General features: G+C 39.3%; 1 protein-coding gene across 4 annotated transcripts in view; it reads right to left on the reverse strand.

The window, feature by feature from the left end:
• Window positions 1–25,937, reverse strand: part of CFAP43 (cilia and flagella associated protein 43) — a 74,590-nt gene that overhangs the window by 44,147 nt on the left and 4,506 nt on the right. For 3 of the 4 annotated variants that reach the window (XM_089509827.1, XM_089509826.1, XM_089509829.1), the window contains exons 2-14: window positions 25,233–25,486; window positions 22,985–23,081; window positions 21,358–21,525; window positions 21,056–21,206; window positions 18,699–18,855; window positions 18,259–18,312; window positions 16,374–16,453; window positions 11,661–11,792; window positions 8,825–8,941; window positions 7,935–8,015; window positions 7,228–7,376; window positions 5,063–5,166; window positions 1,499–1,639 (exon numbers count right to left, since the gene is read on the reverse strand). In XM_089509827.1, coding sequence (XP_089365953.1) covers window positions 1,499–1,639; window positions 5,063–5,166; window positions 7,228–7,376; window positions 7,935–8,015; window positions 8,825–8,941; window positions 11,661–11,792; window positions 16,374–16,453; window positions 18,259–18,312; window positions 18,699–18,855; window positions 21,056–21,206; window positions 21,358–21,525; window positions 22,985–23,081; window positions 25,233–25,486 — 1,685 coding nt within the window. The remainder of the gene's footprint in view (window positions 1–1,498; window positions 1,640–5,062; window positions 5,167–7,227; window positions 7,377–7,934; window positions 8,016–8,824; window positions 8,942–11,660; window positions 11,793–16,373; window positions 16,454–18,258; window positions 18,313–18,698; window positions 18,856–21,055; window positions 21,207–21,357; window positions 21,526–22,984; window positions 23,082–25,232; window positions 25,487–25,937) is intronic. The other variant, XM_089509828.1, reaches the window with a different exon arrangement.

Genomic DNA, 25,937 nt, shown 5'->3' on the forward strand with positions numbered 1-25,937 from the left:
CCCCTTTGAACAAATCCTGTGAAGAAAAGCTCATGATTGATTGATTGATTGAAATTTTATTTATATACCACCGTTCCTATGATCACGGCGGTTTACAAACAGAATAAGATACAATAGGTTGATAGGTTTGCCTGAGGGTTGCCATAGGTCAGAAACAACATGAAGGCACACAACAACAATATATCTTTACACTTCAAGACCTCGTCTAGTTCCTTAATAGCTCCCCTTCCAAGTCCTAGTTTTCTTCTGATTTCTTGACTGCAGTCTCCATTCTGATTAATGATTGAACCCAGATATAGAAAAACTAGTTCACTGTCTTCATTGTCTACTCTGAAAATGTATTTTTTTCTTTTCTTAATGTTCAGCATCAATGTTAATATGATATCATCTGCATATCTTAAATTGTTGATGTTCCTTCCTCCAGTTTTCATACCTCCTTCCTTCAAGTCTTATCCTGCTTTACATATGATACATTCAGCATACATGTTAAACAGATAGAGTGATAAAATGTAGCCTTGCCTAACCCCTTTGCCAACTGGAAACCATTCCATTTCTCCATATTTTGTCCAGATGGCCTAGCTAATCAGGACAGTCAAATGTTGTGGCACACCCATTTGTTTAACAGCAAGCCATAGTTTTTCATGATCTACACAACCAAAGGCTTTGCTATAATCTATAAAGAACAGGCTGGTTTTCTTCTGAAAGTCTTTTTTGGGCTCCATTATCCAATGCATGTTTGTAATACGTGCTTCACCCTAGTGCTTCTTCCTTTCCTGAACCCAGCCTGAATCCAGCATGGATGTCAGGAATTTCTTGCTCCATACATGGTAAAAGTCTTTGCTATAGAAGTTTGAGCATCACTTTGTGTGTGTATATGAGTCTTCAAGCCACCTGTTGACTTATGGCAAGGGGGAGCCATGAGCGGCACAGTGGTTAAATGCCAGTACTGCAGCCACGCACAGCCACAAGGTTGTGAGTTTGATTCCAGACAGAGCTCCAGGGTCCACTCAGCCTTGCATCCTTGCATATGTCTCTAAAATCAATACCCAGCTTGCCGGGGGCAATTAGCTTACACACTGTAAACCGCTTACAGAGTGCTTACATGCACTGAGAAGAGGTATAGAAATGTACTTGCTATTTCTATGGTAACCAATGAATTTCATAGGGTTTTCTTAGACAAGGAATATGTAGAGATGATTGTGCTAGTTCCTGCCTCTGAAATATAGCCTACAGAACCTGGTATTTGTTGGCTGCCTCCCATCCAAGTATTAACCATGCTTAGCTTCAAAGATCAGATGGAATCGGGTGCCTTTAGTCTAGAACTCAGAATTTATAATTTCCTGAGTGCTGATACTTCTCCCTCTACTGTGTGGATGGTGACATTGCAATTCCATAATAATCCAGTTTATGATAATTTTGCTATTAGTCCATACAACTGTTGAAATAAATGCTAGCACTGGACATAACAACATAACTTTATACAAGATTTAATTTTTACCAGTAGTGATATTTGCCTGAAGATTAAATATCTCTATCCTTGCCCTTTTGATCTCTGGTGGACAAAGCAGCACAATCACTTCAGTTTTATCCTTGTCTATGTCATAGACTGAAGTTAGGTCAATAATCTCACTGCTCATTTCTATAATGAAAAGAAGTCAACAGTTCAGCCCAAGCAAAGCACTTAAAAGCCTATTTCCATCTACTAATGTATAACATATTAACTACAGTACATACATAAATTTATTATTCTTTAGTTAGCAGATCACATTTGTATCTTTTGAATTCATGATACCATACATAGGGTTCCCAAGCCACTGCTCACTCAGGTACCAGTCAATACACAAATTTATTTAGCTTGAACAAGGTATATATGTGAACTCTGCCCTAGACAATTTGTTGCCTTCTCTTGTAATCAGCTATTTGGCAAATGGATGGGGGTATGACTGTGATAGGGAAGACTATAATGTTTGGGTATGTATCCCAGTGGTTTCTTCTTCACATATGAATTGCACACACCCCAGCTCCTGATTATTACAGACATGCTTAATGATGTGAATAAATGGCTGGGCTAAACTTGCTGTGTATGTCCTCCTCATGAGTATTTGTATTAATTTACATGTGAGAAAAAGTGGGTGTGTGAGAGAGAAAGAGAAAGAAGAAACCAAACAGCATATGAGCGTTGCCTTCACCCACTAGTTCAGGCCTTGTCCACTGCTGGCTCATCTAACCTGCAGATATGAAGATGCTGACTACCCCATCTACCAACACACATAGCCCTCAAAAGTAAAATGATACTTACTCCTCCCTTAGAACAAGTAAAAAATTATCATTATCAACAGTGATACATTATTAACAATGATACTTAAGAATTTGTAATTGTGGGACAGGGCTAAGAAGAGTGTAGTCTAACACAGACCTAGGATTTCAGGAAAGCTGAAATTTTCACAAGTTCAGGTAATTACTGGGTGGAATCCCATGGCTATATATGCAAAAGGAAAAAGAGTGACAGTTCTTGAAGAAGGAGTTGTACAAAGCACAATCACAAGCAATCCATGGAAGAACAAAAATAGGAAACATCTCAAAAAGCAAATATGGTTGTATAGCTAACTCAAAAAGGAAGTAAAAAGAAAATGGGATAAATATATAGAATTGAAGGAAGGACAAATCACCAAGGAAGAGTACAGACGTGTAGCCCAAGCTTGCAGGAATATTATACAAAAAGCTAAAACTCAGAATGAGTGGAGACTGGTTAGACAAGAAAGCACATTAGAGGCAAAGGCATGATCGAGCAGACAGTGGGGCCCTCTGTTCAGTAAGGATGGAAAAATACTAACAGATCACAGTGAACAGGCAAACTCAATACCTATATTGTTTCAGTTTTTTAACCAAAAAGAGAAGCATGTGCTTCCAACAAGCAATGAAGACCGTGTGATCAGGCTTGCAAATCAAGATTGACAGGAGGTTAGTTAGAGATCACCTAGTTAACCTGAACGAATTCAAATCTGCAGGACTAGATGAATTGCATCCCAAAGTACTGAAAAAACTTGCTGATGTATCTCTGAACCATTTGCCATCATTTTAAAGAAATCTTGGACAGATGAGATGCCAAAGGACTGGGAAAGGGTAAGTAATAGTCCCAATATATTCTGTACTGGTCAGGCCTCATTTGGAGTATTGTTTTAGGTTCTAGGTGACTCACTTTAAGAAGAATATAGATAAGCTAGAGCAAGTTCAGGGAAAAGCAATAGGGATAATAAGATGTATGGAAAACAAAACATATGAGGAAAGATTGACGAAGCTAGGCATCATCAGCCTGGTGAAGAGAAGACTGAGGTTTGACATGATTGAGGCCTTAAAATACCTCAAAGGCTGTCACAGATATGAGGGGGCAGGCCTGTTCTCTGCTACCCCAAAGGGTAGGACTGGGTCTAATGGTTTGAGGTTGTGGAAGAGTAATTTCAACTGAACATGAGAAATAACTTCTTAAGAGCAGCTCAGCAATGAAACCAATTGCCTAGAGAGGTGTTGAGGTATCTTTCTTTGGAAGGAAGCTGGACAGCTGCTTTCTGGGATACTTAGCTGGAGAGTTTGTACTGAACAGGCAGTTAGACTTGATGGCCCATGAAGCCCCTTCCAACTCTTATTCTATGGCTCTGTGAACAGAATTGTTGTTTTTGCTATTGGGATCCAGATGTTCTTGCCCTGTTCCTCAGTGCTTCTGGGGCACTGAAAAACCTGCTCTAGGATATCTCCCAACTCTCTAAAGCTAGTTTATGAAGTGCCTGGTGAGCAGCAGGATGGGATCTGATTTCACTTGTGAAAGCAACAGAATCCAGCAGGTGTACACAACTAGATAACAGCTTATAGCTTCAAGCTTTAACCCAGTTATGTATATCACTGCCTTGGTTCCCACTCCAGAAGAAAGGTGATAAATAAATAAATAACTACCACTGAAATTATTTCAGAATCAACCCCTCTTCATACCCAACAATTTTGAAGTGTGTTATAACATCACTGTAAACAATAACAAAGCAAATGGGGGAATAAACCATCCTTCTCCCCATTAAGGACCATTTTAAATATCAATACATTGTTGTAAGACCTAAGTGTTTTGACTGTTAGTTTAAGACAAGTCACAGCTTACATTTGGATTGGAAAAACAGAATGGGGAGAGTGAAGGTTTCAATCTATATTTCCCAATGCTGAGCCACAATCCAAATTTGCATTCCAACAAATGCATTTACGGGTTTATCATATTACAAAAGAAAGACGAGAGACAGAGAAATGGATATGGCTTTATGCTTATTTTCTTGCATGCCCATGAAGCACTTCCGCTCTACTGCCAAGGGAGATAATTGTAAACACATGGCTTTAATCCTGCTGGAAAAATCCATTTGGCAAAAGCCATGTATTTATGACTGGCTCCCTCTGGAGAGAGTACAGAAGTACAACAATGCATGTGGTAAGGTAAGCATAAAGTTGCTTCTATCTCACTGCCTTTTGTCTTTCTTTTTTAATGTGATAAGCCCCTAAATGCAGTTGTTGGGGTGCAAATTTGGATCATGGCACAGCTTTTAGCTTTTGGTAGTGGACATCTATTACTACTCATTTGTGCTGTAAAAGTGTTTTCAAAAGATCTGAATAAATATGCTCGGTATTAGGACATTAGTTGTTAACTAAAAAGTGCTCAAATTTGAGTCACACAAATTATTTAGAAACAGCAATTCATGCATTTCTGCCAGTGTTCCAGAACGTCTACTACACCTGTAGAAACTATACAAACATAAACACACATTGACTTATTTCTTAATTTTCAAAGTAATAAATGTTAGCAAAAATTCAACATGTTTGCAAAAATTCACACTCTAGAAATCATGTTTAAATGGTGGCATGCAGGCAAGATGATACTTTCTCTTGGACTTATGAAACAAAATACCATTCTTTAATAACATCATTTGGTTCCTACAAAGAACTGTTTGCTTTAAATTCACACAATAAATCACATCTACTAATATTCACAGCTGACACATTCAGGAAATAAATACCAACTGAATTTTCTTACCTATACACCCAAGGATTTCAAATAATTTTGAAGGAAAAGCATTTAAAATAAAGATCTGTCCATTTGTATTCGATGCTATGAGAAACTGACCACTTTGTTCATAGCTTGAAAAGAAAAAAACAAGAGATACATCAACATAGATAGCTTATAACGTGAAACATGGCAACTGGTAATAATCCTTAATGACTACAGTCATTCCAATTGTGCAAAAGGAACAATGCAAATTTTGAACACAGTTTATTTAACCTTGGGGTTAGTGCAAGATGGAGCAAATACTTAGGTTTTGCCTTAGTCTACAGCTGATCATCTAAACCAGGAGAGCATAACCTTTTCAGACCTTAAGGTGGCATCTGATCTTGGCTTGGGGACTGCACATGTAAGCATAAGCTCATACCCATGTCCAGTTTCCCGAAACATTTCAATCAGTATGTGGGGGTGGGGATATTTAACTGCCCCTTCCTATCTGCCGAGATTTGGCGATTACAGGGACAGAGGAAGTAAAACAACTCTAAACCAGGAGTTAGCACCTGTGAGTTTTGGAGCTTATTTTCTGTCCAGGGACTCTCTGGAGCAACCAAAATGAAAAGAGAGGGAGAGAAAACAACCAACCAAATAGAATAGTAATCCTGAACAAAAAGTAGTAGTCTGAAGTTCACTCTCTTGGTTTTAAAAAACAACTTAATAATAATAATAATAATAATAATAATAATAATAATATATTTTATTTATAGGCCGCTATTCCGCAATGATCATAGCGGTATACAGTAAAAATCATAATGCAATACAAAATACAAGGTGACAAAGGAGGGAGAAGTCTCGTCCTTCAGGCAGTCCCTGATGTTGCTGGGTCTGTCTGATCGCTCCCTCTGAGGCCAAGATGTCAGTTGAGGAGGGAGGGGCCTCTTCCTTCAGGCAGTCCCTGATGTTGCTGGGTCTGCCTGATCTCTCCCTCTGAGGCCAAGATGACAGTTGAGGAGGGAGGGGCCTCTTCCTTCAGGCAGTCCCTGATGTTGCTGGTCTGCCTGATGGCTCCCTCTGAGGCCGAGATGACAGTTGAGGAGGGAGGGGCCTCTTCCTTCAGGCAGTCCCTGATGTTGCTGGGTCTACCTGATCTCTCCCTCTGAGGCCAAGAACTTGTTAAACAATGGTAAATAGAGCAAGGGAGTGTGCAATCTATTTAAATGCTGAGCTGGCATTCCTTGGAGCATCAAGGAGAGGCAATTCACCCCCTCTTCTTGCAAGGAAAAAAAACTGGTCTGAGGCTCCTGCAGAGACTGGGAACTGCAAAGGCAGTATTGCCCACCCCTCCTGTTAACATATACCTGGATTTTATCAATGGAATGAGTATAGCTTTTACTTCTACTTATACCATAAAATGAAATACCTGCTGCATCATACAGGCTAAAAAGAGTTCCAGTTTGAAACAGATCAAGAGTTTTGTCTACGTTTAGCTGTGCACAGTGGTGAACAGAAAGCTGGACTCAAAGAGAATAACAGGAAGAGGAACAAGCAGTGATAGCTGGTGGCTTCCATATCTGTGGGTGACTGAACCATGTGGGATTTGGTTTGAACTTTAAAAGAGGAAGCCAAGAAGCTGTACCCTTTACTCATAAGAGGTTCAGCCTCTTGGATAGTTTCTTTAACGTTCAGACTAAAGCCTGGAATGGATTTACTGCTCCATTGACATGGAAGCCACCAGCTCCACTGGGAAAATACTGTATCTGGAAAACTATTCATGCACACTAGGAAAGTGGTGCATCCAGGCCGAGGGCCTTATATTGAGCATGAGATAAAGGCTATTAGCCAGGATATCCCTGAGAAAGAGTATTCCCTGAGTTATATTCTCCGGAGGAACTCAGGGCCCCCTCATTCACATCAATATCTGTTTCTCACAGCAGGTAATGAATCGTGTGGGACTTGAGTGAAAGTGCCAGATGCAAACCCAAGAACTATCTCTTTACAGTCTTCTGCTCACCATGAAGAGGTGGAGCCTGGGAAGGGCAGTGCTCCAAGAAGGCCTAAAGCTCCTGATCACCTTATTGATATCTTGGAGGTGTCAAAGGTCCTGAAATTCTAACATACACCATCCTCAAGTATCACATATTTAATGGGCTCCTGCTTGTGCCTAGGATCGTACCCTTTTTTTAATGCTAAGACCTACTTACTGGAGAAATTTCACAGGAATCTCAGACAGGAGAACTCGGTGAATCACTCTAGGAGTTTCAACTTCAGTAACATCTATGAAATAGACATGACCCTTTCCCGTTCCCACTGCAACACAATGAGAGGACAGGCTACAGGCCATTACAGTGACCTAGGAAAAGAACAAACAGCATTTCATTTCCCAAAGATAAATCCCATGGGGTTTTAGGATGCTAACAAGTATCTTTATTTTCTGAAGAAGAGCTTTTCCACGGCTGGGTTCCCTGAAAACACACCCCCTAAATCTGCAAGGTTTAGATACTCTCAAAAATGTCTCAAGTAAAACAGCAAACTGTGAATCTATACATATAAAATATTATGCTTCTCATTCTATACAGTAGCAATCAATTTGCATACATACACACACACAGAGACACACAGAGTGCATCTGCACTGCACATGGCTCCCAGTTTATGCAGAAGCCGCATGGGGGAAAAACAATGGTGCACTTGCTTGTGGCCTGCGCACTGAGGTGTTGTGGGCTCACGGCCCATTGTTTTCAATGAGGCGCAAGCTTACATGCTTTTCCCCTTATGTGGAGGGAGAGTCTGGAACAGACCCCCCGCGTAAGGGAAGGGTCCACTTACACACACACACACAGAGAGAGAGAGAGAGAGAGAGAGAGAGAAACAATTCATGAATTACAAATTCAGTTTCCATTTGTGCATACCAAAACATGTAGAGACAGTTTGCTGACAAAAGCACCATCATCCAGCTGCCAAATATGCACCTCTCCTGACTCTGCGACAGACTACAATAAAAAAGAAGGGGACATTCTGTAAATAGGAAACAAGAGGAGTAGTAACTAAGGTAGCAGGGGCATGTTATGTAAACTTAACTGCTACAGGACTGAAGGCCTTGAGATATATACATGTAAAAACACTTTTAAACCATTAAATAATTAAATAGCAATTAAACACTCCAGAGTTCTTTTTAAAAACAGCTATAAAATCAGACAGTGTTTTAAAAAAACAGCAAAAGAAGACACCCCTAATTTTAAGATCCAAGCAAAATACCAGTCTTCACTGGCTGCCAGAAACTCAGAGGCAATGGAGCCAACCTGACCTCCCATAGGAGGGAATTCCACAGTTGGTATTCTGTTACAGAGAAAGCCTGCCATGTGTACTCACCTGCTTAGTTTAACAGGGTGGCGGAATGCATAATAGGGCCTCTCCTGACATAAGAGATTTTCACATGGGCAAAACTGACAGGAGCATAGAGAGATACTCCCGTCACTATCATGCAAGTGAGTAAAGATTATAAGATGACACTGTGTGAAGTCCTGCTAATTGTGTCAATATCCCATGAAAAAAGAGGAATTCTATCATCACTTTTTATCCACTGGAAAGTGATTGGAGAATTCCTCTTTATTTACGGGATACTGACGCTATTATTGTAACATTGTCTGATGATCTCTGTGCAATTGTGTGATAGTGACAGGAACATCCCACTATGCTCCCATCACTTTTGCCCATGTGAAAATCTCCATACTTAGATTTCTGGGAGGCTCATATGGGAGGACGTAGTCTCTCAGATTTAAGGAAAATAGGAATTCCTTACCACACAGTACTTTGTTCCTGGAACAATAAAATCAGATCCTATAAACTGATTTAGACTTGCATCCAATAACAGGCCAACATCTTCATTATCATTAGGATTAAAAACACAGAGTGATCCCTGTTAAATGAAAGTAATCTGTTATAGGAAGGACAAAGTATTTGATACATGGTCATATCATTTGCCTTTTTTAATCTAAAATAATGACATATGCCTCTCTCAATTTTTAAGTATCCCATTTGATCTCAAAGTGATCAACAAGCCCTCAGTTCGCTGGGATGAACTAGTAGGAATTAAAAAAAACCCTGTCAGTTATACTCTAATTTATTTCTCTAGAATTGCATTTAAATTTAACTACTACTTTAGAACCATGGTTAATATCCATCATTTATGATAAGACATAGTTGTGCTATTTCCCTACAAAAGGTAATGCAGAATATATAAAGAATCTGGACTTAGATGTCCTTTTATATGTGCTATCACTAGATAAATTAAACCAGCTAATAATACTAGAGGATATGCCAATCCAGTTATGGAAATGCCTCAAAGAAGTTCAATTGGTCTTATGCCCATTGTGCAAACTTTCCAGCACCAGGCAAAGACCTGCTATTTTTGTTTCTAGGCATTTAAAAACTATTGTAGTTTTTAATGGATAACATATAGGTAGATATTAGGAAAAAAACTGTGGGAATGGAAGATTAAAGATCTGCAACTATTATAGAATGAAGGTTTTAAAAGCAGTAGCTATGTTATTATCAGTTGAGAGAAAGAACAAAAGAAGATTTAAAGCAATTTGAATATGTGGGAGAAAAATCAGAGTTTGAAATACTATTAGATCCAGAAGATAACCAATAGCATAGTAAAATGTACAAATTCCTATGAAGATTTAACACTGAGAAAGCCCAAGTAAAACTCTGTATGTTTTACAGGCTGGGCATCAGATACAGGTCATAATTTGCAAAGATATATGGATCAAAGGACAAAATTTACATGTTCATAGAACCTTAAGGAAAATTTCTATTAAAATAATATATAAATGGCATATAATCCCATCCCCCAAATGCCAAAGATGTTCAGGGGAATATCTGATAGATGTTGGAAGTATAAGAAAGAGATAGAGACATATTTTCATCTGTGGTGGAAATGTAAAAGGATTAGAAAACATTGGTTCAAAATTAATAAGTGGATAGAAAGAGTCTTGAAAATTAAGATAAATATGGAAACTGAATTGTATTTGTTGAATATGATGAATTTGGAAGATAAAAAAAAAATAAAAGAACACAAAAATTTGTTAACCTATTTCATTACAGCTGCAAGATTGGTTTTTGCAAGAAAGTGGACAAGTGATAAAATACCAACACATTTAGATTGGATAGAAAAGGTCATGGAATTAGCTTTCTTAGATAAACTGTGTAAATTGGTGAGAAATAATTCAGTGGAACTATTTACAAAAACATGGGATCCCTTTATAGAACATATTCATCCCCCAAAAGAAGATATCTGTTGTGCTGGATTTGATATATAGGTTATATTGCTTTTAATTTTGAATTGTGGTTAGGAAAAAATGGTTAGGAAAGAAATGGTTAGGATTTTTATTAATAATATCAGAAATAAATAAATAGAAATAGATAAATGAAAATTAAAAGAAGACTAAAGTGGAAAGATTATTTTGCTAGTTTAAAAGGCAGTCAGAGAGAAGTGGTAAGTCAAATGTTAGCTTTTATGTTGTATTTCTTTGTCATTTTTAAGACATGTGTGCGGTGGTGGATAAGGTCTATATATACATCAGGATGTTTGTTTATATGTTTGCTTGTTTTGCTTATTTTGTTCTGTTTTGCTTGTTAAATGTTTTATGGGGGGGTCAAGTGTTGATGTTTGTGTGTCTTAATATTAATAAAAACAAATTATTTATTTAAAAATCTGTTGTAGCTTTTACCACTGCTTTCCTATTTTATTCTTAACACTTTGTTTCTTTGGCTATATTTGTTAGCTTTGTTACTCCTTATTTTATCCCAATGCATTTTTAACCAAGTCTTGTCAAAAACTTTTTGTAATAGCTGCAAGGAGGTCAAGGAGCTTGCATTAATTAGGTCAATGCAGGTTGAGTCTCCCTTATTTGAAATGCCTGGGACCAGGACTATTCTGATTTTAGTTGGGGTTTTTTGGGGGGGAGGGTGTGTATTTTGGAATACTTGTGTTTGCATATGCATACATAATGAGATATCGTGGAGATGGGACCCAAGTCTAAGCACAAAATTCATTTATGTTTCATATGCACCTTAAACACATAGCCTGAAGGTAATTTTATACAATATTTTAAATAGCTTTGTACATGAAACAAAGTTTGTGTACACTGAACCAACAGAAAGCAAAGGTGTCACTATCTCAGCCACTGAAGAAAAAATGCTTTGGTTTTTGAAATATTTTGAATTTCAGATAAAGGAGACTGAACCTCTACTACTATATAGTGTGAACCTGAATAAGACAGACACCTCTCCAGTGAGAGTACTAGAAGAAAACAAGACCAGAAGTGCTAGTGTGAAGAACAAAAGTCCTATTATGCTCTAATTTTACTGGAACATATGCCCACAATTAATGTTAGATATTTTGGATTAGATGTGATTAATATACTGATTTCTTATCACAATTCAAGTTAGAATTTTTAACACACACACACACACACACACACACACACCCATGGTTTGAATAAAGTTAACCACCAAGCACAATCTCATCTCTGTTATTTCCTCCATGCACTTCATTATGTGATACATGAAACAATTCTAATAAATTGAAAATCGAGGAAATTAATTTAGCAATACTGCCTTGCACAACATACCTTTTCTGTTTCTACTAATAGGTAAATGTAATCAGGGGAGAAGGTAAGATTTATAATAGGCTCCTCCATATCCAGACAGTCTTCCATCTCAAATGTTGTGCCTTTTATTTTATAACACCGCACAAAACCATCCTAAGCAAACCAAAAAAACAGGATAATTATTGTGACAGCATCTATAGCAATCCATTATACCAAAATGACTTTTAAAGAATTTTAGAAATTGTTTGTGATCAAGTTAAATGGCAGGGCATACATCACAAGTAGATCTCCCGTCTTTTGATATTTAAAAAAATTTAAAAATGGGAAATGTTCAATCACAGATTCAGTGTCTCAGATAGTTTGGTGCTTGGATCACACACATATGCAACCAGCTTCTCTGTTTGCACTTGGCGCTACTCCAGAATTGCATAATGGAAATTCTAAGACTTCTCTGCTTGGCCATTTTAGTCATGCCATCTTGATTTGTCATTGAAATTAAAAAAAAAAAGCTTTGCAGAAAATGAAAAGAATGTACCTCAAACTTTGTGTCATATGATTCCTATTTCTATCAAAATATTACATATGAAAGCCTATTTAAACAAATAAATGCAGAGAATTCTCTTGATATGAATGTGATCTCTAGAATGAATTTACAGGGTGTCCTTCAGTGAGCCTCCCTCTCTGTGTCTCAGTCCCCTTTTCTACATCAAGTCCCCTTTCCACAATAATGGTGAGAATAGCAATGTTGTTATAAGCAGTAGTGAGCAAGAAAATGCCTGTGAAGTGCTCTGAAGACTAGAAAAAGCTCTACGTATTTTATACTATTTGTAATCTTGTTTAGGGGCTATATAAAGGCAGAATACCATTTAATTTAATTAATAAACAAAATGTATTAATAAATAAAATTAAAATAAGTTAAAATTAAATTAAAATTAATGAATAAAAATTATATCTCCCACCATGACATCCATCCCTCTAGCAATTAGCCCTCAAAATAAAATGCCACTGGTGTCAGTGGCAGAGAGACAAGTGCTGAAAGGGAGTGGTGTCAGTGGCAGCTGATGCAAACTGGGGCTGTGGGATGCAGTCACTGCAAATTCCAGAAATCAGCAAAGATAGAGCCAACTGCATTGGTATTAGTCCTAGACCCAACTTCCTCTGCTGTCAGGTCTAAGCATGCATTGTACCCTTCTGCTTGACAGGAGGAGTGTTGAAATACATGAGTGGTGCTCCATTCTCCCAAAGATAGGAACACCCCATGGGTATTAACATGGGTGGGGAGAAAGACATTAACAGTTAGTTGGAAATAGTTTTTTGTTGTTGTTTTTTGGGCCATGTGGCCATGTTCTAGAAGAGTTTCTTCCTGACGTTTCGCCAGCATCTGTGGCTGGCATCTTCAGACAATGCTTGCCTGGAAAGGAGTTGGTATATATATTGTGTGACCTGGAAAGGCAGGAGTGCTTTGCATGTGTATTGTTCTGTTGCTAATGGCAGGCCTCAGGGTGGGAGGGTCTGCAGAAGAGGATTAGTGTCTGCTTGATTAGTGCTTATTGTCTGCTGGGAAACCCCTGACCCTGGGAGTTTTCAACAGAACAATACATATGCAAATCACTCCTGCCTTTCCAGGTTACACAATATATATACCCAACTCCTTTCCAGGCAAGCATTGTCTGAAGATGCCAGCCACAGATGCTGGCGAAACGTCAGGAAGAAACTCTTCTAGAACATGGCCACATAGCCCAAAAAACCCACAAAAAACTATGGATGCCGGCAATGAAAGCCTTCAACTTCACAGTCTGTTGGAAACTCTACCAAAAAAAATTGTCCAATACCCCACTCCATTTAACAAACAAGCTTTCAAAAATGCATTTGTTGTCATTAGGGATGCCATAACCCTGCTGTGCCCATGCTTGTAACGGTTTTTGCAGTTTGGCACGGTCACGGTCCGGTTCACTCTAAATCCTGGGTTTGGGCCCAGCCAGCAGCCATTGCGCCTAAAGGGAACACTAGTCCCCTTGAGGCTGGCTGGCCAATGGCACAGCAGCTGGAGCGGAGCTGTTTCCAGCCCCACTCTGCCATTGGCCAGCCTCAAGGAGGAGGTAGACCCTTGAAGGAGGAGGAGTGAGACTCTGGGCCAGCCAGGGGGAGGGAAAAGTGCCCTTTCTTAGTGCATGGCGAGGAGAAGGAGGAGGGGGAAACAGGAGGAGGAGGAGGAGGAGGAGGTGGGTGCCCATTTTCAAAGGTCCCCCCCCCCAAAGTGCACTTTCTGTGTACAGTAGAGTCTCGGTGAAGAAGCATGGGACATTGGATTGGGGACAAAAGTCCCTCGCCTTGCCTCCCCCTTCCCTCCCTAGTTCCCTACTTACCTTCCCTGCTTGGGTCAGGCTTCTCCCTTTGTCCTGAGGAAAATGAAGCCTCTGAGGAGAGGCCTGGGGCTGTCCTCCACAGCCGCCAAGTCCTCTCCTTCCCTGCTCCCCTTCCCTTCAAAGGGCTCCAAAAAGAGCCCTTTGCAGGAAAGGGGAGGTCCAGGAAGAGCAGGACCGGGCTAGTGCCCAGGTCTCTCCTCTCCTTTCCTGCCTTCCTTCTCTTCCCTCCAAAGAGCCCTTTGGGGGAAAGGGGAGGTCTGGGAAGAGGAGAGTGGCCTCGGAGGACAGGCCTGGGCCGAGCACACAAGTCCCTCAGGAGCCTGCGTCCTCGGTCTAGGCTTGTCCTCCGCTGCCCAGGCTTCTCCTTTCTGGGGATTTCCTCTCCCCCGAAGGGGTTGGGGGGGAAAGTGAAACTGGGAGGGAGAGGCTTGGATCTGCTTTAAAAAAGTGTCCTACATTTGAAAATGTTGTCCTACATTTGTCCCGGTTCGGAATTCTTGATTTATGGCAACCCTAGTTGTCATCAAAGTTCTGAGAGGAGCAGTGTGGGTGGGGAGGAAAATAGCAGAAGAAAAATACAGTGGGATGAGAGTGAGTGATGAGAACAGGTCTCAAAAAGAGGAGAATGGGTGCATTTGTGTTTGTTCTAGGTCAACATTTGTTCCCAATTAATCCTAGAACATGTGAAAAGTAGAACTGTAGCCAAAAGTATTAAAGCCAGGTTGCACTCCATATATTATATAAATATTGCCCTTCCTCACCGATTTGCCAAACAAAGAGATGAACAGCTATTTCATGGCAGATTCTCCATCCAGATCAGATGATACTGCTGAGATTATTTGTCTTCACACATTATAACCTAAACTAGGTTGCTTTCCTCCTTTTCCCCCATTCCTATTGTTTATTTTATTATTTATTTAGCAGAGCCAGTGGGCAAGCCCTATGTTATCTTTTCAAACTTGAGTTTAGAAAAATGTAGACACTTAATAAGTGAGAACACAATTCAAATACAAGTCCAATTAAAATATTTTGTGGAAAATGAACCAAATTACACTTTTGTGTAACTGCATTATTTCAATCAAACTACAGAAATAATCTTTTACTGTCTTTGGGTCACCCTGCCAAAGAATGCTGATTCTTAAAAAAGCAAAATATTTGTTCATATTTATTTGCATTCTTGGTCTTTGGTTGTGTCTAACAGTTTGAATGACATGAATTTATAGTCAGCTCTCCATAACCACAGATTCTTTATCCACAGATTCAAGCATATGGAGCTTGAATCACACACACACATACACACATAAATTCCAAAAAGCAAACCACGATTTTATCATTTTATATAAAGGTAACCATTTTACTATCCACTGTATTTAACGGGACTTGAACATCCATGGATTTTGGTAAACACGTGGGAACCAAATCTAAGCAGGTATCAATGGCCCACTGTATACAGCGACTTTAGAAACATGTGATTCAGACTCAGGAGACTGAGGCGCGTTACAGATGGCCCAGAAGGGGCAGTCTCGCGCCACTGCTGGTTGCTGCGTCCGGGAACCGCAGCATCCAAACCGCGTGGTTCCTGGACGCAGCAAAGAAGGAGTGCGAAAATCGCACTCCTTCCTGGGCGCCAGAAGAGATGCCGCAAGGCGCTAGTCGCGCACTCGCAACATCACTTCCGCCGCACGACGTGTGGACACAGAGCGTCCGCTACATCAAAATGGCAGTGCCCATCTGTATGCGGCACCGCCGTTTTGACGTAGTCATTACGCACGAGGGGCAAGGCGCGTCAGGAAGCGCCGCCCCTCGCGCGTAATGACGGTGCAATGATGGCGCCTCATGGGCCCGTCTATAACGTGCCTGAAGTAGGGTGATCTTCTGGTATTTGCACTTGCATCATTATGTTGCTCTTGCTACCACAATGTGAAAAACAATCCTCTCATCCCATTGCTTAATATTTTACAAAGCTATCTCTAAAGTTTAGTATCTTTCTCCTCCATTAAACATTTGGTTCCTAAAAACATCCTCTCAGAAGTACTGGGAGCTGAGATGTATTTCTCTTTTTTTTAAAAAAAAATTATTCTTATACAAATACAAATACAAATACAAAATATTAACACATTTACTACACAAACATACTAACACACTTTCAATACAATACAATACATTCATACTGTATGGTACAAATGATACAATACAATACAAACAAACAACCTATCCTCACATACATACAGTACCTGCATTCATACTTTACTATCTCTATATATACCATATATTTGACTGCAGATGTATTTCTCTTAAATGGACAGTTAATAAACTGAATATAGGAACTTGTCAGAAGGCTACAAGACTTTACTGTGCAGTGTCTTACATTTCCAGCTGCATAGAGTCCATCCTTATGAAGTGCCATGGCGAGGAGGACCACATTTTGAGCTTCCCTCTTCGCAAAGGCTATTAAAAGTATTGACAAATATTATTCAAAAAGATAGCAGTGGTAGTCTGTTTCAGCATAAAAACACATACTGGTAAATCTAGTATTTTTATCCAGTAGCATATGATGAATTGAACTACAGTTCCTGAAAGTTTATGCTACACATTTCTTTTTCCCAGTTAGCCCTAAAGGTGCTGATGGGTACTTTCATGTCTCCCCCCCCCTTTTTTTTTACAAAATATGTTATCCAAAAACACTATCACCTGAATTTCATAGATCAGGTCATGAAATGCCAAAAACTGAAAGGCAGTAATACCATACAGTAGTATGGGAGAATTACCAATTCATTGTTTATTTATATCTATGAAGCTGTACAAAGACAATAAAATTACAAAGTAGATAAAGCTAATAATCAGGATGCCCCCTCACAGACTTATGTGCTCATTTTATTCTTATAGAGTGCAAGAGTCACTGTGGCGTAGTGGTTTGAGTCTTGATTGATGACTCTGGAAACCAAGGTTTGATTCCCCACTTGGACATGAAACACACTGGGTGACCTTGGGCACGTCACACTCTCTCAGCCTCAGGGGAAGGCAACGGGAAACCTCCTCTGAACAAATCTTGCCAAGAAAACTCCATCGTTCATCTTAGGGTCACTATAATTTGGAAACAACTAGAAGGTACACTACTACTACTACTACTACTACTACTACTACAGCAATGAGTGCAATATGCTGAAATGAGGTCAGCCATAGCTAAAAGAACCTGGATCATCACTGCATGAACAGGGTTAGTCTATAAAGCCCATCAAACTTAGTATTACTTTCAAATTACATAACAGTTGTGAATGAAGACGAACACTGATTTAAAGAGAAATTCAGAGATCCCTGTATCTTATTTGTCTCATCACTTCTGCAGACTTCAATCATGTTTTTAAAATATATTCATGTTCAGAGCCCTAGGGACCTAGACTCTTTGATGGGGCTGTGGGTAGTAAATGCACCCAGAGCAAAAAGAGATCATTGCCATCTTCTTTATGCCATTAGATATAGAGCCCCAAGTTGAATGGAATAGGGAGAATGAGAAGAGACAAGGAGAGATCCAGTTTTCCCTTGCTCTGCAACAAAGCCAGAAAGGTAGTTTCACTCTTACCATGAAAAACGTAACAGTAAAAGTTAACCATGGGAACAAAAATGGTTTAATCAAGGGCATCAGTGCATGATGTGTTTGTGAAGGTACACGTCTGTTTTTAAAAAATATCAAAATGTTGCTCCCACAAGCTGCCTCCTTTGTACATAGGTGGTGGAGGAAGTAGTACTTATACAAATGTATGTGTTTTTTCATCCTTAAAATCATTGGGAAATTTCTTCTTTTGCTACTGTTCTTGCCATGTACCTGCATCTAAACTTATTTCTCTGTGAACATAATTGTTTTCAAAGTGGATCTTCGAAAGCTTGTGACATCTATTTCGTGCATTTTTGTTGGCCCGATAAAGGTATCGCTGTTTGTGGATTTGGATGTTTTCATACTTTGCTACATGGCAAACATGACCACCCCTGGATATGTTTGCTTTGGAAACAAGAAGCTAATATTAAAATCTACAAGGCAAACTTAGCCAGACAGTTAATTTTTTTGGATATCAAAATTTTGTATCAAGAGTGGCCAGTTTTCTGGGGGAAATACCAGGGAAAATACCTGGAAAATTTCATCTATGTCTTTCACTTTCTATTTTCTACCTCATATCAATATATATGAACAATATTACTGTGATCCCCAAAGTGGAAAATGTTTCCTGCAAACGCAGTTAAGATTAAAAAGTAAATACCTTGTACGTTTAGAGAACCATGTGACAATGATCGAAAAGTTGCCCGTCTTTTTGCTGAAAAAGAAGCAAGAATGGTTCATTTGTGGCCAACACAATTTACTGACGAGTGTGTTAGAATCAGAGGTGATGTAAATGACAAGAAACATAGCTTTCACATTACATCAGTCTACCTGTAGCTGTGAATTAATACATATAGTAGAATCTAAATATGGTTTTCTGCTACTCTTATAGACACCTCAGCCTCCAGCTAACATGATAATCCACTACAATGGTAAAACAGAGCATTGGTTAAGGGATTACAGACCCTGTCCTAGTACTAGCATAAAAATCACATGTGGTTTGCTCCACCCCCCCCACCCCCCCCACCCCATAAACAGTGCCTTAATCCCGCTGACTGGGAAGAGGTTTAGGAAAATATTTAGCATGGGAGTGTTTCTTACCTTTAGTATCTGAAGTTTTGGGGCTGACAAGAACTGCCTTGAATGTGTCTGCACCAATTTTCAAAAAGTATCCTTCTTCACAACCCATATACAGCTCAGAAGCTGGAGTCCAGCAGTGAACAGTAGGGTGAACACAAGGCTGAATATCATCTTTTGGCTTCAGTTGGGGGAAAAATGGCAAGGTTCAGTTGAAATATAAAATTCATTTCTTAATACCGTATTTTCTGGAGTATAAGACGACTGGGCGTATTAGACGACCCCCAACTTTTCCACTTAAAATATAGAGTTTGGGATATACTCACCGTATAAGACTACCCCTCTTCCAACGCACACCAAATAAAAATTTAAAAAACATCAGATTTTATTTCAATATGGTAATTTTAATTCAAATGCTTATGACATGCAGGTACTTAGCAGGAAACCTTGTTGTATACAAAGCCTGCTTGGATTGGTCAGCTCTCCCTGCCTGCCCAGCCCTCCCTGTCTCCAAGACTATCAGAGTGGTAGCTGCTTTCGTATGATCGCTGCATACGGCGGGGATGTGGCCGCGGCCGTTTTTTAGTTCCCCCCACCATATGCGGCGACCGCAGATTCTCCAGTCCAACTCAGAAGTTTCAGCACCTGCCCTATAAGATGACACCTGGCGTATAAGACGACCCCCAAATTTTCAGATTTTCCTGGATTAAAAAGTAGTCTTATATGCCAGAAAATACAGTAATTTTGGTTTTGTTCTTTTGTTGTTTTTTCAGAGCAAATCAGCTTTTGGAACAGAGAGAAAGAACTGAAGCTTGCGCAGCTAAGGCCCAAAACAGATGGGCAAAAAGCACTGACTTTGGGTCGCGGTGTGCACATGACGCATGCTCCCAGATTGGCCAGAAACTGCGCCTAAGGCAGCCCAAATCCAGCTGCAAAAGGAGCAGGAAAAAACGCTCTTTGCTGGCAATCCATTCCGGACCAGGGAAACAGCTGGACTCAGGACCACAGCATCCAGTCGCTGTGGTCACTTGCCAATCAGGGCTTGTTTGTGGCTGCAGCAGGCAGAGGCATCTCCAAGCTGCTCGTCTGTTTGAACCCTCAGAATATGTTTCTCCTGTAAAATTCTCTTTACAGCAAATGTACATTATGGACAATTGGAACAGCCACTGTATCAATGTTAAGCAGTTTGTATATGTTTCAAGACATTTAAAAGATAACTTTTCTATTTCTATTATTTAGAATAATTTTTCCTTTGCAAAACATATTGTTTGGAGGTCCAATAACTTTCTCAGCTCGGCCCTAGTAAATCAACATATTCAAGATACATTCTGGGAAATAGCAATAGCAATTACATTTCTATACTGTTTATCAATGCACTTAAACACTTCCTAAGTGGTTTACAAAGTGTAACCTTATTGCCCCCAACAATCTGGGTACTCATTTTAGCGACGTTGGAAGGATGCAAGCCTGAGTCGAGCTTGAGCCCCTGGCTGGTACTGAACTCGCAACCTTATGGTTTATGAGTCAGTGGCTTCAGTACAGGCATTTAACCCTGAGCCATCAGTGAATCATTTAATCACTGCTCCACCAGTGAAATGAAGATGTTTCAACCAGCATTACCCCCCCCCCTTTTTTTGGGGGGGGCAGGATTGCAGGTCAGCTTGTTGCATCAGTGCTAAGAAATTGCTACAATTTCAAAAAGAACCCATATTATCCTTACCACATACATTGCAGAAGTTCTCAGTTGGATAACAGTTATACTTATTGTATAGTGGATGCATTTCTCAACTGGATTCCCCTTTATGGTTGAAGAGGATAGTACAGTACAGTGGAACATCAGATTATTCTTCTGCTGAAGATACGAATGAGCTGTAAACTATACGAGCCACTCATGAATTTCCTTTAACTTTTCTGCTCTCTTGAGAAGCCACTTGGCAATTTGGGGGGGGGGGGAACCCTCTTCGAATCATGCTTTTCAAAAAGCATGATTCCCAAATACCCGAGAACCTCTGCATTATCTTTTAATGCCGGCTGACACTGACTGCAATAGCCACATTTTGCTGGACAATAAACCCTTTATTTTCACAGGGATCCATTCCAGATTCCCCCCCCCCCCTTGCAAAAACTGAGTTTTCATTGGCTTGAATATAGGCGTGCAGCCACGGAAGTGCGCACACCTTGGGCTCACGCCCCATTATTTCCCCCTCCATTCATCCCTCGCACATAAGTGAGGGATGCGGGTATGAAAACTGTGAGAACAGAGGGGGACTGTATTTACAGTACTCTGTTAATGTCTCTCTGTTAATAAGCTATTATGTTCTCCTGTGTAAGTTTCACTGCAGTACAGATCCTGGCTTCAAGTAATTATATCCAGTGCTCACCCTAAATGTTTCTGCTTCATCTCCTACCAGGCCAGCGATGGCTGAATTGGGCAGTACAGGGCCAAAATAAGGGTCACTGACACTGGGACGCGAGAAGAAGGTGCTTTGCTCATCTGTTAGACAGCCATCTTCAGCAGGAAGCTTGACTGGTCTGCAGCAAAGAGAAAAATGTCTTGGAAGAACTTTTGGAGAATACTGATTATGAAGAGGAAACTTTACTTTTAAAGCCAGGGAATCATTAGTGTTCCTACATGTTTTAAAGGATTTTTTGTAAATGTGTGAAGCACAGCACATAAACTTACTTTGATTTCAGAATGTGCTCTTCATTATTCCTTTCAACGGTCCAAATGGTAACAGAAGTTCCACTATACAAACACAACTGGTGCCAGCTCATGGGATTAAAACTCATTGCAATCACTTCTACTCCTGGTTGTGACTGACTGCACAAGACAACCTTTTTGTGCCAGTCCCTAAACCAAATGAAAGAAAACAAGTATATATATACTATATATAATCTGTTGTTGTTGTGTGCCTTCAAGTCATTTCCAAATTATGGCAACCCTAAGACCCTAAGGCTATCATGGGGTTTTCTTGGCATGATTTTAGCCCATTTATATTCTGCTTTTTCAAAAATTCTTGGGATGCCTTATAATAATTAAAACCATAAAATAAACCACATATAATATAACCTATAAGCAAAACAAAGAAAAGTGATCGCTTGAAAATCCTGCAAGCAAATATTAACTAAAAACAATTACAGCAGCTAAAAAGGGGGTCAACTCAATCCCAAAATCACCTTTCTAGAACTTCAGCCTGCTGGAACTTACAGTAAATGCCTTTCTTAAAAACAGCAAGGAAGCAATCTGAGATACACTCTTTACTGCTCTCATTTCAGAATTTTAGACCTATGGCTGACAGCACTAGTCTAACAATATGACTATGGGGAACTTCCAATTCTTATCTCTAATTTTGTACTGGATATAAAAAAAGTATAAAAGAACACCAGCCAGAACTGTTTGTTAGTGAATATAACCTGCAGTTTTTAGGAAAAGAGTAATCAGAAAGCTGGCACTTGTAGGAAGGGCATAGTATTTTATGTATTTGCATGAAATACAAAAAAACTAAACACCTTCAATACCAAAGGTAGTATGCCTCTATAATAGTGATTTGCACACACAAGCAGGACAGTACTGTTGCACTAATGTGCTGCACGTAGACTCCTGACTGACCACAATGTGAATGCTGGACTAGTGTGATCAAGCATGTCCTGATTTTTTCTTTCGTCTTTTATTCTGAGCCCTAAACCAGCATTATTAAACACCTTTACTGGTGACTTAAAAGATATCCTCCACAAAGATTTGATTATATTCCTGTTAGTGACCAGAAGGCTACAAACTGATGTACACAACCCAACCACTCCCACTTGGTGCCTGCAAATGGAAACAGCTAAACTAACCAGGAACCTTTCAAGATGAGGTGCATGCTTTATGTTACATCTGAACAAGTCTTGGCTTCTTGCTCCCCTCTCAACCCTGCATCTGGAAGCCAACTTCCTTGCATCTTGTTTCTTAAACGAGTCATGAATTAGAGGTTGTGATTCAGATGGAAAGCTACAGTGTTTTATCCTGCTATATTCTTGGTTAGTTTAGCTATTTTCAGTGGCAGAACAGCCAAGCAGGAATGATTGGGGCCATGTTCAAAAAGGAAATTGTGTAGAATTCTGGCTTAGAATTGTTTGCAATTTTGCAAACACAAGCATCTATATAGAAAATAAGTGTCTGTATCTTTTTATGTGTTAATGGGTGTCTGTGTTTTTATATACACAACAAAGTAAAAGAGACATTATTTTATCTAAGGTGTCAAATTAGCTATGAATAACTAGGGACCCATTTGTATGCAACATGAAGGAATAATGTGCCCAACACTTACCATATTGAAAGGGAAAAATCTGGAAGTGAGGAATAACTAGCCAGATAAGGACTTGCATAACTGAATGCAAGCAAGGAATAGTCCAGCTTGGCTTGTCCTAAAATATAATGGAACATGGATTTTATTTCTCTTCAGGCATTCAAGCTAGAAAGTTTTATTCCTTTAAACTATGTTTTGTTCCATTCACTATCATATATGGCTCCTCTTCCCAATGTGATCCAAAAAGCAGTATATTATAGAGACTCTGTATGGACAAATCTGTGTACTTTTTTAGCTGGAAAAGGCATAGGTGTGGAGCAGCACGCAGTCTGAAGCCCAGCAACAAACAAACATAGGATGCATCTGTAGAAATAATACATTTTGGCATCACTGCCATGTCTCAATCCTACAGAATCATGGAATTTGTAGTTTTGTGAGGCACCAGAACTCTTTGGCCAAGGCTAAACACCTTGTAAAAATACAAATATTTTATAAGCCAGAGCTACAGCACTTAAAGTAGTGTCAAATTGCATTTTTCTACAGTGCAGATGCACCTATAGAAGTCTAAAGAATGCTGCTATACTTCTACTTTTTGTTCCTATGACAGACAACTAAATATATTGAGCTAAATCTAATATTCAGCAAATGATTACAGTATAGCTTTCTTCTCTTTCCTTTATTCTATGCTAGAAAAAATGACATATACATATATAGAAAGGGGGGGTTGGAGGATTTTCTAACCCCTCACAGCTGTTTATGGGGTCCACGAGAGACTGAAGTCTGTAAGAAAGATTTCCCTGTATTTTGGTCACTCATCCACCAGGTGAATAACACCACTGTACACTGCCTTTTATCCAAGGCGTTTTTGCTGCTTCTATTACATTTACCTAACAGTATGTCCCATTGCACTTATTTCTGGGACTTATTTTTGAATAGGTACAGCTAGGATTGTGCTTATAGTCCATTCAATATTTTTAATTTACAGTCTATTTGTTTATTTTATCATCACTTTTGAAGGGAATATTTGCCGTCTTCCTTTTTTTCAGGGCAAGTAAATACTAATAAATGATAATTTATGAGGCCTGCCTAGTTCCATCCCTCTTTAGCTGCTAAATAACTGTGAAGAGCTTTTTATTTCAACCAGCTGAGAGTCCTACTATTTGAAGATACGTGCTGAACAGGCAAGCGAATTGCAGAAAGCAGGTGTGCTCACCAAATGCAATTTGCTCTGAGTGAACAACTTATCCCAAAGGCTTCCAACACTAACTTTGGGCACTATCACAGTGAATCTAAGTGAGCCCATTAACATTAGGAAATATTCCAGACCATTCTGGCTTCTTGAATATAAAGAACTGCCCCATCCTTCACCCATGATATAAAACTCAGCCCATGAGTTTTATGACAGTATAATGCCAGTGACAGTATATCCTAGGAATTCAATTTCAAGACAGGTTTAAGTAGATCAAGAACATGACTGTGGTTTATTTTTTAATGTACTGTATATGCCACCACCACATGGCTTCAGGGCAGATTACAAAATATCAAGTTATCATCAATAAAAGTCTTACAGTTAATTAAAAATATACTAAATGTATAAACTTGTAAAAGGAACATCGCAGAAGAATTTAAAGGTTGGGATGCATGTTTATACAGAATTAAGTCCCATATAACTATTAAAGATTACTCTGGGTTTACTAGCAATTTACTCCTCATTAAGTGTGAAAGCAACTGCCTTTACTCCTCCTCTCCCACCTCTGTCACTCCTGAAATTAAACGTCTCCTTTAACTCCAGGTATGTGAGGTCAGAGCTAGCTTGGCAAGGTATTCCAAAGAGCATGCTACTACTGAGAAAGGACATCGATTAAAGATGGCATTTGGAGAAAAGCCCTGTTTTACAATCTTTGTGTGAAGAGAAAGCAGGTGCAATGGAGGTTGTTTGCAAGAATGTCATGGGGAACTTTGTCAAAGGCCTTACTGAAATCAAGATATACTATATCCACAGCATTCCCTTCATCTGCCAAGCTGGTAATTTTATCAAAGAGATTAGATTTGTCTGGCATGACTATTTAATAGTTTAAATGCCCTTGAAAGGATTAATTTATGCAATGAGTGAGATCTATAAGGTTTCTAAGGAATACAACCACATTGGTTCATCGCAATATATTTTATTGCCATGCTACCATTCTCATGTTTTCATCAAATCTCCTGAAACAATTTTTTTTTATTTCAGCATGGTGTTTATTAAACAAGGGAATATCCTCAAACCTACCTTCCAATTTGGCCACTTTCTTTAGTCCTGGGAAATTGTAAATATAGATGACAGGATTCAACTGCCGATCTGAAAATGCAACTACATGCTGATTTGGATTCACTGCAAAGGCTCCAATGCCTCCAGTGTGACACTTCAAGAAGGACCGGTCCCGTGTTATAACGTTAATGAAAATGATGTAATTTCCACAAGGGTAACAGACAGTCCTATTGTTGACAAAGCCCACATTCTTGTTGGTGAATCCCTGAACCCATCTTAGGCAGAAAAAGAACATCAGAATTATATCACATTTAAAAAGAAATACAGCTCTTTTTTCCCAGTACTGTATAGAGAACTAGCTAGTTTAAATGACATTTCCACTGAACAAAGTCAAGGCTCTCTGTGCTCTGTGATGACACACAAAACCTATGTCTTTTTGATAAAGAAGACAAAGTTTATGCTTAGTTCATATTAAACAAATGAATGACAGATAAATAGAGTTTATTTGTAGACTTTAACCATTTTTTCAATACTATAATTCTGGTGCAATATGTCCAAAAATGACAAAATGGTGTAACAGGTGGAGGGAAGGTCCCCAAATTTCCTTCTTAATAGTTATCAGCACTGAGCCATATGCATCATTTATATGGCGTACAAGGAGTACACACATTATTTGTGTACATTCAGGCACATTAAAAGCCACCACACATAACACCTTCCTGATAC

This window comes from Sceloporus occidentalis, unplaced genomic scaffold, assembly GCF_023333645.1.
Source record: "Sceloporus occidentalis isolate IW3139 unplaced genomic scaffold, rSceOcc1.0.p SCAF_2, whole genome shotgun sequence".
Taxonomy (NCBI): domain Eukaryota; kingdom Metazoa; phylum Chordata; class Lepidosauria; order Squamata; family Phrynosomatidae; genus Sceloporus; species Sceloporus occidentalis.